The sequence below is a fragment of the Alosa pseudoharengus genome, unplaced genomic scaffold (genome assembly GCF_046254945.1).
Source record: "Alosa pseudoharengus isolate Yale_2024_CS ecotype anadromous, Long Island Sound unplaced genomic scaffold, YU_APseudo_1.1 YU_APseudo_1.1_scf_15, whole genome shotgun sequence".
Classification (NCBI taxonomy): Eukaryota; Metazoa; Chordata; class Actinopteri; order Clupeiformes; family Clupeidae; genus Alosa; species Alosa pseudoharengus.
The window spans coordinates 31,223,979-31,236,478 of record NW_027468620.1 but is presented as its reverse complement, the minus strand read 5'-3'; the positions used below and the strand labels follow the sequence as shown (position 1 = coordinate 31,236,478).

The 12,500-nt window shown below is 45.8% G+C and overlaps 1 protein-coding gene across 1 annotated transcript in view; it reads right to left on the bottom strand.

The window, feature by feature from the left end:
* The window catches only part of akt3a (v-akt murine thymoma viral oncogene homolog 3a), a 108,438-nt gene that overhangs the window by 29,461 nt on the left and 66,477 nt on the right, over positions 1-12,500 (bottom strand). The window contains exon 4 of the mRNA XM_076285220.1: positions 3,963-4,074. Within this exon, the coding sequence (XP_076141335.1) occupies positions 3,963-4,074 (112 nt within the window). The remainder of the gene's footprint in view (positions 1-3,962; positions 4,075-12,500) is intronic.

The following is a 12,500-nucleotide window of genomic DNA, read 5'->3' as shown; positions in this document are numbered from 1 at the left end:
CGTTTCCTAGTTTATGGATCTGTCTATTAACCTCTAGATCAGTGTGTCCTAGTTTATGGATCTGTCTATTAACCTCTTGATCAGTGTGTCCTAGTTTATGGATCTGTCTATTAACCTCTAGATCAGTGTTTATGGATCTGTCTATTAACCTCTAGATCAGTGTGTCCTAGTTTATTGATCTGTCTATTAACCTCTAGATCAGTGTTTATGGATCTGTCTATTAACCTCTAGATCAGTGTTTATGGATCTGTCTATTAACCTCTAGATCAGTGTGTCCTAGTTTATGGATCTGTCTATCAACCTCTAGATCAGTGTGTCCTAGTTTATGGATCTGTCTATTAACCTCTAGATCAGTGTTTATGGATCTGTCTATTAACCTCTAGATCAGTGTTTATGGATCTGTCTATTAACCTCTAGATCAGTGTGTCCTAGTTTATGGATCTGTCTATCAACCTCTAGATCAGTGTGTCCTAGTTTATGGATCTGTCTATTAACCTCTAGATCAGTGTGTCCTAGTTTATGGATCTGTCTATTAACCTCTAGATCAGTGTGTCCTAGTTTATATTAACCTCTAGATCAGTGTTTATGGATCTGTCTATTAACCTCTAGATCAGTGAGTCCTAGTTTATGGATCTGTCTATTAACCTCTAGATCAGTGTGTCCTAGTTTATGGATATGTCTATTAACCTCTAGATCAGTGTTTCTCAAACTTTTTCAGACGAAGGACCACTTAACCAATAAAAAAGAAACGCACGGACCACCTATCTAAAAAAAAAAAGAATAGACCTACTTCAACAGTATATTAGCCTACACAATAGGCCTACTCACTGAAGCACCTTGCTTATTGTCTTTGCACTTTGCTTAATTGTGTCAGTGGATTCATTTGATTTAAACTGGCATATCTTACATAGACAGTGTTGCAGAACTGTTTGGATTTACATACAAGTTGGTTCAATATTGCAAACAACTCATCTATATTATATTTTACCACGTCTGCTCGCGGACCACTTGGGATAGCTTGCGGACCACCTTTGAGAAACACTGCTCTAGATGAAACAAAAGGCTGCTGACATGCTGGACTCGTCTGGTCAGTAACGCATCTGATATCTCTGACCCTGCTATTTCAGTGGGGTTGGTGAGGACAGGAAGCTAGTGTGCGTATTCAGTATGTGCACTTGGAATTGGTTTAGTATTCTTCTGACTTCTGTATGAATGTGTGTGCATGTATGTATGTATGTACAGTACCCTCCAGAATTATTGGCACCTCTGCTAAAGTTGACTAAAAAGAGGAATATAAAATCATCTTTTGGAAATTGATCTTAATGCCTTAAGTAAAAAAATGAGGAAATATCCAACCTTTAAGGACACCAATTTTCTTTGTGAATGAAGAATGTATCATAAATAAATACATGTTCTTCCTTAAAATACGGGGGTCATAAGTATTGGCACCCCTATGTTAAATTTCCATAGAGGCAGGCAGATTTTTATTTTTAAAGGCCAGTTATTTCATGGATCCAGGATACTATGAGCCCTGATAAAGTTCCCTGGGCCTATGGAATTAAAATAGCGCCACATCATCACATACCCTTCATCATACCTAGAGATTGGCATGGTTTTATTTTTATGCTCAATAATGTGCCAATAATTCTCAATAATGTGCCAATAATTCTGGAGGGTACTGTATGATCCAAGAGGAAGTGAGGGCTGATGTGGAGGAGATAAGATCTTGCAGGGCGGTGGGCATGAGACAGCAGGGGGCCTGGACAAGATGGGAGAATGCGCTGGAGCGGAAAGTAACCTGGACTGAGATCTGGAGAGCTGAGCCCCACCGCATTAAATTTCTCATCCAGGCAGTGTACGACGTGTTGCCCAGTCCATCAAACCTGCATGTATGGGGTCTAGGAGAGTCACCTGCCTGCCCATTATGTTCCAAGAGAGGCACCTTGGAACACGTTCTTAGTTGCTGCACAACAGCACTAGGAGAAGGGCGTTACCGTTGGAGGCATGACCAAGTCCTGAAGACTATAGCTGAAGCCATCAACACAGGACTGGTATGGGCAAAGCAGCTGCGTCCCCCCAAGAACACCATCACCTTTGTCAAGGCTGGGGAGCAGGTTGCCTCAGCAAAGAAAGCACCAACAGGCATCCTGACCTCGGCAAGAGACTGGCAGCTGCTGGTGGACCTTGAGAAACAACTGAAGTTCCCCAGCAACATTGCGGTCACCACCCTCTGCCCTGATATCGTCCTTGTATCAGAGGCCACCAAGCAGGTCGTAATTCTAGAACTGACAGTCCCATGGGAAGATCGCCTGGAAGAAGCGTATGAGAGGAAGCTCTCCAAGTACATGGGGTTAGTCAATGATTGCCAGCAGTCAGGATGGAGGGCGAAGTGCCTCCCAGTCGAGGTAGGGTGCAGAGGCTTTGCGGCCCGATCCTTGGCCAGTGCACTGGGGCGTTTAGGCATCGTCGGACAGCAGAAGAGGAGAGCCATCCGCAATACCACCGAAGCGGCAGAGAGAGCCTCAAGATGGCTGTGGCTCAAGAGAGGAGAACCATGGAGTCGTGGTAGCTAACATGCCATCTGGACACAAGCTGAGGTCTGATCAACCCCGGCTGGGTCACCTGGATGAGGGTGTATGATGTTGAAAGACCCGAAACACCCAATGACTCCAGGAACGTCACTGATGATGTGTCCAGCTGCATCAGTAGATGCATTCCCACAGTATGTATGCATTTTTGTGACTGTGTGTGTGACTGTGTGTGTGTCTGTGGGCAAAACTAAAAGGCTGAAGAGAAAAGTACGCTGGAGAAAATCAGAGACAGAGACAGAGAGAGATGATCATATGATTGCTCTGACAATGCAAACACCTTTTTTTGTCCAACCAATAAAGCACCTTTGAATTGAATATGAAGAGATTAGTTCCAAAACACTATATCCACCATTTTAACGTATTTTCATAAATAATTTTTTTACATTTTGTTTTCCAAGTAATTTCAGTAGAAATGTGTTTGGGTATTGTTATTTCATTTATTTTTACTCAATAAAAACAACACAACTGCAATTTGATTGATATTTCCTGGAATACACAATTAAATAGCATGACTTTTTACTGTTTTTTTTTTTTTTAAAACGAATATATAGCGTTTTGGAAGCAAACTCTTCACATACATATTGTTTATATTGTGCCTGAGAATGTTTTGGCAATGCAGCATATGGTTTGTCAAGTCAATAAGCATATTTGAATTAAACGGAATTGAAGTTACTTGAGAGTCTGCACAGGGACATTTACACTAGTGGTTCCTTGTATTATGTATCCTGTGTAGGACGGTTCCAGTGGTTCCTTGTATTATGTATCCTGTGTAGGACAGTTCTAGCGATTCCTTGTATTATGTGTCCTGTGTAGGACAGTTCTAGCGATTCAAATGTCTTATTATTCATGCCAATACAGTATTGTGGACTGAACTGAACTGAGAGAAGCCCAGACAGAGAGAAATAGAGAGAGAGAGAAATAGAAAGAGAGACATTACAGGCCAAAAGTTTGGACACACCTTCTCATTCAATGCGTTTCCTTTATTTTCATGACTATTTACATTGTAGATTCATCAAAACTATTAATAAACACATGTGGAATTATGTACTTAACAAAAAAGTGTGAAATAACTGAAAACATGTCTTATATTCTAGTTTCTTCAAAGTTGCTATTTTTTTTTAAATTTAATACCATATTCAGCAAGCCATAACTTGACAAATATTCATCTTTGGGCCAAATAACTTTGCATTCATTCATAGTTTTGATGCCTTCAGTGAGAATCTACAATGTAAATAGTCATGAAAATAAAGAAAACACATTGAAATGAGAAGGTGTGTCCAAACTTTTGGCCTGTACTGTAGATAGATAGATAGATAGATAGATAGATAGATAGAGAGAGAGAGAGAGATGATGATGATGAGCAGGACTCACCGCTCCTCTGGCGTGTCCACGTGAAACGTCCTCTCTATGACTGTCGTCCACTGTAGGCACCTGATGATGAAGGTGTTGGGTTTTGGTCGTTCTGTGTTCATCAACTGACATTCTGAAACAGACAAGACAAAATCCGTTCATCTCCAACTGAACTGGATCTGACGGAACTGAACTGATGTCCTGGGGGGCAATCTGCTGAAGATGAAAACACAGCCTATGGAATCCATACACAGGCATAACACTGCAAGGCGCTTTACATGAAAGTGTACTGTAAACTTGACTTAAGTGTAATGTAAACTTGACTAAAGTGTAATGTAAACTTTGCTGATGTGTAATGTAAACTTTACTGATGTGTAATGCAAACTTTACTAAAGTGTAATGTAAACTTTACTGAAGTGTAATATAAACTTGACTAAAGTGTAATTTAAACTTGACTAAAGTGTAATGTAAACTTGACTAAGGTGTAATTTAAACTTGACTAAAGTGCTAAATGTAATGTAATAACAATAATAAGTATTTTCTAGTTGGATTAAATGCAGTGCATTATGGGTTGTTCAACTGCACGTTTGGTAATTAGTTAAAGACAATAATGTGGGGGAGGAGTCATTCTAATTTCAGAGACTAGGAATAATCAACCCACCAGAGTGTGCTAGCAGACAAGTGAGCTTTTTGTGTGTATGTGCCACTGAGTGAGTGAGAGAGAGAGTGTGTGTGTGTGTGTGTGTGTGTGTGTGTGTGTGTGAGAGAGAGAGTGAGTGTGTGTGTGTGTGTGTGTGTGTGTGTGTGTGTGTGTGTGTGTGTGTGTGTGTGTGTGTGTGTGTGAGAGAGAGAGTGAGTGTGTGTGTGTGTGTGTGTGTGTGTGTGTGTGTGTGTGTGTGTGTGTGTGTGTGTGTGTGTGTGTGTGTGTGAGAGAGAGAGAGAGTGTGTGTGTGTGTGTGTGTGTGTGTGTGTGTGTGTGTGTGTGTGTGTGTGTGTGTGTGTGTGTGTGTGTGTGTGTGTGTGTGTGTGGCAGCAGCTATTTCCTCTACACAGGAGAGTCTGTGTGGAGGAGAACAGAAAAAGCCCAAGTCCCACCTCTGTGCCTCTGAGCTCTCAACTAGACAGTGACAAAGGCTTCAGGTGGTCAGCTCACCGAAATACCACACCACTGAACACTCACACACACACACACACACACACACACACACACACGCGCACACACACACACACTTACAAACACACATACCTACAGACCTATGCATGCAAGCACACACACACTCACACACACGCACACACACACACACACGCACACACACACACACACACACACACACACACACACGCACACACACACACAGCTGAGGGAAGAAAGCCTTTAAAGGAAACCCTGTATCCGAGCAACAGCTGCTTGGCGGCGGTGAGCTGGAGGGCAAAGCGAGTTGGTGAGGAGGACGCTGACGTATCGCGTGTCAGGCCGAATGGGGGGACGCGTCCCCGCTGCACTTCATTGTCGCTGTGGATACCGGGGACAATGCCCAGACGACAGGTGAGACGCGACGCCCCTGCCGCCATCGCTGCTGCTGCCAGCTCGTAATTAGGGGTCCTCAGCTGGGCCGTTTGAGGCGGGCGAACGACGGGGCGGCCTAAATTTAGTCAGGAAGGTTAATGGCGACATTGCTAAGGTCACTGGCGCGAGCGAACACACACACACACACACACACAGGGGTGGGTGGGCGGGTGTGTGGGCAGGCAGGCTGGTACTCTGGCGTGCTGGATGGCTGGCAGGCCGCACATCTACCTGTGTGTGGTTAAAAATTATGCCCATTGCCAGGGCAGGGAAAACAAGGTCACTACCTGGCTACCGGTAGGTGGCACACACATCACCTCAGGAGGCGGCCGAGGAGCGTCTGACACAGGAATTAACACGAGCCCAAATACAGACACACAGGCGCGCGCTAATGGCACTAGCCCACATACAGACACACAGGCGCACGGTAAGGACACTAGCCCACATACAGACACACAGGCGCGCGCTAAGGGCACTAGCCCACATACAGACACACAGGCGCACGGTAAGGACACTAGCCCACATACAGACACACAGGCGCACGCTAAGGACACTAGCCCACATACAGACACACAGGCGCACGCTAAGGACACTAGCCCACATACAGACACACAGGCGCACGCTAAGGACACTAGCCCACATACAGACACACAGGCGCACGCTAAGGACACTAGCCCACATACAGACACACAAGACACACAGGCGCACGCTAAGGGCACTAGCCCACATACAGACACACAAGACACACAGGCGCACGCTAAGGACACTAGCCCAGATACAGACACACAAGACACACAGGAATTAACACGAGCCCAAATACAGACACACAGGCGCGCGCTAATGGCACTAGCCCACATACAGACACACAGGCGCGCGCTAAGGGCACTAGCCCACATACAGACACACAAGACACACAGGCGCACGCTAAGGGCACTAGCCCAGATACACACAGGCGCGCGCTAAGGGCAACCATGGCACCACTACAGGACATGCCATTGACCAAGCTATCAGGGCCAGTGACTTATTCACTTACAATATTCATTTATCAATTATCATTTTTATGCAGACATATGCTTCTCCCTCTCATCCTCTCCCTTTCTCCCTCTGTGTGTGTGTATGTGTGTGTGTGTGTACCCATGCACACTTGACAGCTGATAACACAGTGATAATATTTAAGGAAAGGCAAGCAAGCCCTTGAAATAAAAAGGCTGTAGTCTGACTTAGAGAACTGTCAGCTGCAAGTGACTTTTCAGGATGCTGTTAAGTTAGAGGGGAAAAGCCTGAAACCTGTATTGTAGATACTCAACAAGGAGGGAGGGAGAGAGAGGGAGCGTGAGTGAGTGAGTGTGTGAATGAGTGAGTGTTTGAGTGAGTGAGTGAGTGAGTGTGCGAGTGAGCAAGGGTGTGTGTGTGCGTTCGTGCATGCATGCACATTAATGAGTGAATGAGTGAGAGAGTGAATGAGAGAAATGGTGAAGCAGAGTCACTTGTGAGCAAACAATTGCGCGTGAGAGAAAGTGAGAGAGAGAGGGGAGCGCAACCCCCAGATGAGCTTGTGTGATCTTCTGGATCAGTAGGCACACACACACACGCACACACACACACACACACACACAGTTGTACCAGCCACAGAAATGAGATGCCAAGCATTTCCACCCTGGCAGTATTTATAGCTTCACAGAAAAGCTCTCCTACAACTGTCTTACTGGAAGCAGGATGTAAAAGCTTGGCAGGGCGAGAGCGAGTGCTCGAGCGCCTGCTATCAGCACTTCTGGTAATGATGTTCCCATCGCTGATGTGCCAAAAAAGACAGCGCCAGTTAAAGAAGACACATAAATGTGTTCCAATATTATCCTTCCCCTCTGGTGCGCTCTGACATCGACTACAGCACCCAGCCCTCACACTGAGGGATCATGCAAGGGAAGTGGAGTGTACCTACAGTATAGGACACTACACACCTATAGGACATTACACACCTATAGGACATTACACACAGGACTACGAGCAACTCAAATCCTATATCACTCTTACCATGCTCAGATCCAATATCACTCTTATCATGCTCAAATCCTATATCACTCTTACCATGCAAGGGAAGTAGAGTGTACATCTAGGACATTACATACCTACAGGACTACGAGCAACTCAAATCCTATATAGGAACGTCACTTATTACCGCCACACTCTTACGTGTGTGTATCACTTAATATTCATCTTTATACAAACCAAGACAGCAGATTCCTATAGAAACGCAAGCACCCCCACCATGTATCTAAATTAGCCATAGACTGTATATATAGTCTATGAAATTAACTATGTACCAAAAATGACATTTTACCGTGACTCGAAGAGCTGTAAACAGTGTTATAAGGCTGCGTGTACAAATTCGCTTGGAGCTCCAGTGGAATTTTGATTTCCGACGAGAATTCTCGGTCTAACCATTGATGTGCCATGTGAAAGGGAGGAAATAAGCACCCACCAGCCCAGCACTAAACTCCAAGCGTGGAACACAAAATTGGATATTTCAGGCAGTAAAAGCTCCGGTAAAAACCAAACCAGATTTTGTTCAAATCTACACACCTATGGCTACTGAAAAATGTAAGGTTAATTTATCAAATGTTATTTTGAAGTATTAAAAAACATTAATTACGATATCACTCTTATCATGCTCAAATCCTAGATCACTCTTATAATGCAAGGGAAGTAGAGTGTACCTATAGGACATTACATACCTACAGGACTACGAGCAACTCAGATCCTATATCACTCCTATCTGTATACATCCGTAGTCAGGCTATGCATTTATGTGATGGAGCAGAAAATGTGATTTCAGTGAGAGGTACAGAGCACAGGGAAAAACAAAGTCAAAAGAGAGGAAAGAGAGGAATGAGAAGAGAAAGAGGACGAGGAAAAAGAAGAGATGAAGAGAGAAAGCGAGAGAGAAAAAGGCAGAGAATGCGAGATGAGAGAGAAAGCGAGAGAAAGTGATCAAATGAGAGAAAGAGAGAGCGTGAGAGAGAGAGAGAGAGAGAGCGAGTGATGAGATGGAGAGGATGTGGTGCCTCTGGTTTTCCTCTAGCAGATGCCCCTGTGGCGGTGGCCATAGCAGAGGCTGGCGCAGGCCTGCCCCTGGCACCTTACTGCACCGGTCCTCCATGATGGGCAGCGGGCATTGGCCGACGGGCACGGTGAGGGGTGGAGGGGGCCATTTCGGCAAAGCCCATTAGACCAGCCGCCGCCCTTCACCACCTGCCCACCCAGCTTTTCCGCAACAGATGTGGCAATACCCTGCCTCTGCCAAGCATGCCGAGCAGGATGTATGGCCACCACCACCGCCACCACAACAACACAACTCCCTCCCACACCACCCCCATCTCACTAACCACCACACACACACACACACAAACACACACACACACACACACACACACTCACTCACTCACTCACTCACTCTCTCACTAACCACACACACACACACACACACACACTCACTCACTCACTCACTCTCTCACTAACCACACACACACTCTCTCTCTCTCTCATCCCTCTCACTTTCCATCTCTCTCTCTCTCCTTTCCATCTATGGCACATTCTCCATCCCTCCCTCCCTCCCGTTCAGCCTTTAGATTAAAAGCTGGCCCAGCCGCCTGACAGCTAGCAGGACAGCAGAGGGAGAGGGAGAGGGAGAGGGAGAGCTGGAGCTCTGTGCCATGTGTCCGAGTGGCACTGCAGAAGGCTGGATATTCCTCCATCCCTCCATCGGTCCGTCCACCCATCCAGACATCTATTCCTGCATCCGTCCGTTCAGCCATCTCTCTCTCTATTCTTATCCTCCTACCGTAGCCATTTATCCATCTATCAATCCCTTTATCTGTCTAGCCATCTACTTTTCTGTTCATTCCCTCAGCTGGTCAGTCTATCCCTGGCCAAGGAACACTGCATGGTAGTGTGGCAGCATGGGCTAATATGGAGAGCTTCAGATGGTAGTAGGGCTGTGTGATCATGGGGTAATATGGAGAGCTTGAGATGGTAGTAGGGCTGTGTGATCATGGGCTAATATGGAGAGCTTGAGATGGTAGTAGGGCTGTGTGATCATGGGCTAATATGGAGAGCTTGAGATGGTAGTAGGGCTGTGTGATCATGGGCTAATATGGAGAGCTTGAGATGGCAGTAGGGCTGTGTGATCATGGGCTAATATGGAGAGCTTGAGATGGTGGTAGGGCTGTGTGATCATGGGCTAATATGGAGAGCTTGAGATGGTGGTAGGGCTGTGTGATCATGGGCTAATATGGAGAGCTTGAGATGGTAGTGTGGCAGCATGGGCTAATATGGAGAGCATGAGATGGTAGTAGGGCTGTGTGATCATGGGCTAATATGGAGAGTTTGAGATGGTAGTGTGGCAGCATGGGCTAATATGGAGAGCTTGAGATGGTAGTGTGGCAGCATGGGCTAATATGGAGAGCTTGAGATGGTAGTAGGGCTGTGTGATCATGGGCTAATATGGAGAGCTTGAGATGGTAGTGTGGCAGCATGGGCTAATATGGAGAGCTTGAGATGGTAGTAGGGCTGTATGATCATGGGCTAATATGGAGAGCTTGAGATGGTGGTAGGGCTGTATGATCATGGGCTAATATGGAGAGCTTGAGATGGTAGAAGGGCTGTGTGATCATGGGCTAATATGGAGAGCTTGAGATGGTAGTAGGGCTGTGTGATCATGGGCTAATATGGAGAGCTTGAGATGGTAGAAGGGCTGTGTGATCATGGGCTAATATGGAGAGCTTGAGATGGTAGTAGGGCTGTGTGATCATGGGCTAATATGGAGAGCTTGAGATGGTAGTAGGGCTGTGCTATCATGGGCTAATATGGAGATTTTGAGATGGTAGAAGGGCTGTGTGATCATGGTGGAGAGCTTGAGATGGTAGAAGGGCTGTGTGATCATGGTGGAGAGCTTGAGATGGTAGTAGGGCTGTGTGATCATGGTGGACAGCTTGAGATGGTAGAAGGGCTGTGTGATCATGGTGGAGAGCTTGAGATGGTAGTAGGGCTGTGTGATCATGGGTAGCGTGTAGTACAGTGTAGTGGGGTGATGTACTGAGAGTGCTGCAAGTCAAAGTTAAAGTTGACTGATTTTTAGCAGACGCTTGTATCCAAAGCATAGTAGTATGGTAATGCTAAGTGCGTAGCATGACAGTATGAGGAGGTATTGCACTGATATTTAAGGATGTGTCAGAAACTGAGGCTGGGGCAGTGGTGGGACAAATGACCGATAAAAGTCTCCGATTACTTCATTGGCTACTACAGTGGCTCTACTGTTTCCGAAGATGTGATGGCAGAAGTCAAGCTGAAGTTACTGACTGTTGTGTGGGCAGAGGGGAATACACAAACCTCTAGAACGGCTCTTCAGAAAGCTGCAGAATGTTCCGTTGACTCTGAATGGGCCTTTGGAGGTCTGTATTTGTTACATGTTCTTACATTTGAAAAGTTGTTGAGGGGGCTGAGGTAATGTCCACCTGTCATCATCGGGTTCCGCCCTGTCGTGACTTATTTTCCAATAATGACGGGTGGACAATATATCATCCCTGCCACACACACACACACACACACACACACACACAAATGGCCATACAAACAAAGACAGGCAAACATAGAGAAAAACATGCTTGAACACACACAAACACACCCACACACACACAGCAGCTGAAACTGGACAGGCTGTGTGCTATAAGCCCCGTTGCCTGCTGTGGGGTCGCCATCAGATCCCCAAATCACCAGCCCAGATGTGTGGGCCCAGCAGCACCGTCTCTCTACTGCTCTCATTACTCCCCCCCCCCTCCTTTCTCTCTCTCTCTTTCTCTCTCTCTCTCTCTTTCTTTCTCTCGCTTTCTCTCTCATTACTCCACCCCTCCCCTTTCTCTCTCTCTTTCTCTCTCTCTCTCTCTCTTTCTTTCTCTCGCTTTCTCTCTCATTACTCCACCCCTCCCCTCCTTTCTCTCTCTCTGTTTCTTTCTCTCGCTTTCTCTCTCATTACTCCACCCCTCCCCTTTCTCTCTCTCTTTCTCTCTCCTTATCAGCTTAGCCGCTATCAGCTTAGTTTAGTGCTCCGTTACCATGGCAGTTGTGGGCCAACAACAGGCAGACACATGTGAATGTGTAGTGGGTTAGATTAGCACACACGATCAGACCCAGGATAGCGGCGCACAGCCGTCCGAGCAACTTTGGGACTGGACTCACCCGGAACCGGGCCGAAACTGGACCAGTTCCAATTTCAGAGCCGCTGATGTCAGCGACGCCACGACGACAGTGGTGAATTGAGTTTTCAATTCCATTAAACAGCAGCTCTTCACGGTTGAACTGTATGCCAACATGCTAACGGATTAGTTTTTCTCTCATGACATATTTCCTCTCAGTATCATTTACTTTCTTTGTCATGCCCATACTGTAAGAACGTTTGCGAGACTAAATTCTAAAGCTGTTATCTGGATCGTTTCAGTGTATGTAACCCAGCTGAAGACAGTGACGTAAAGAGAGATTCAAAGATAAAGAGAGAGAGAGAGAGATAAAGAGAGAGATCCTATCTGCTAATTAGGGACTAATTAAAGGAGAATACAATGGCACTGCACTTACTCGTGCCTGCAGCAAGACACCTGTCAAGTTTTAAAACAATCGAACTAACAGTTCACACACACATTTCTGTTCCTGTAATTTATAGATAGATAGCGATAATATTTGCAGGCCTATCTGATCAACTGAACTATTTAATTCCTCAAGTTAGCCTGCAAAGCAGGGTAGTGCTTGGGAAATCTGCCCAAGAAAATAGTCAGACACATGCTCATTTACCCAAGTGTGCTCAATCACAGTGAACAGAGAGTGAAGAGAGGCATTTCAACTGTTTTTGTGTAAACACTCCAAATTATTTGATTAGGCTGAGCCCAGCACCTCCTCAGACTGTGTGTGTGTGTGTGTGTGTGTGTGTGTGTGTGTGTGTGTGTGTG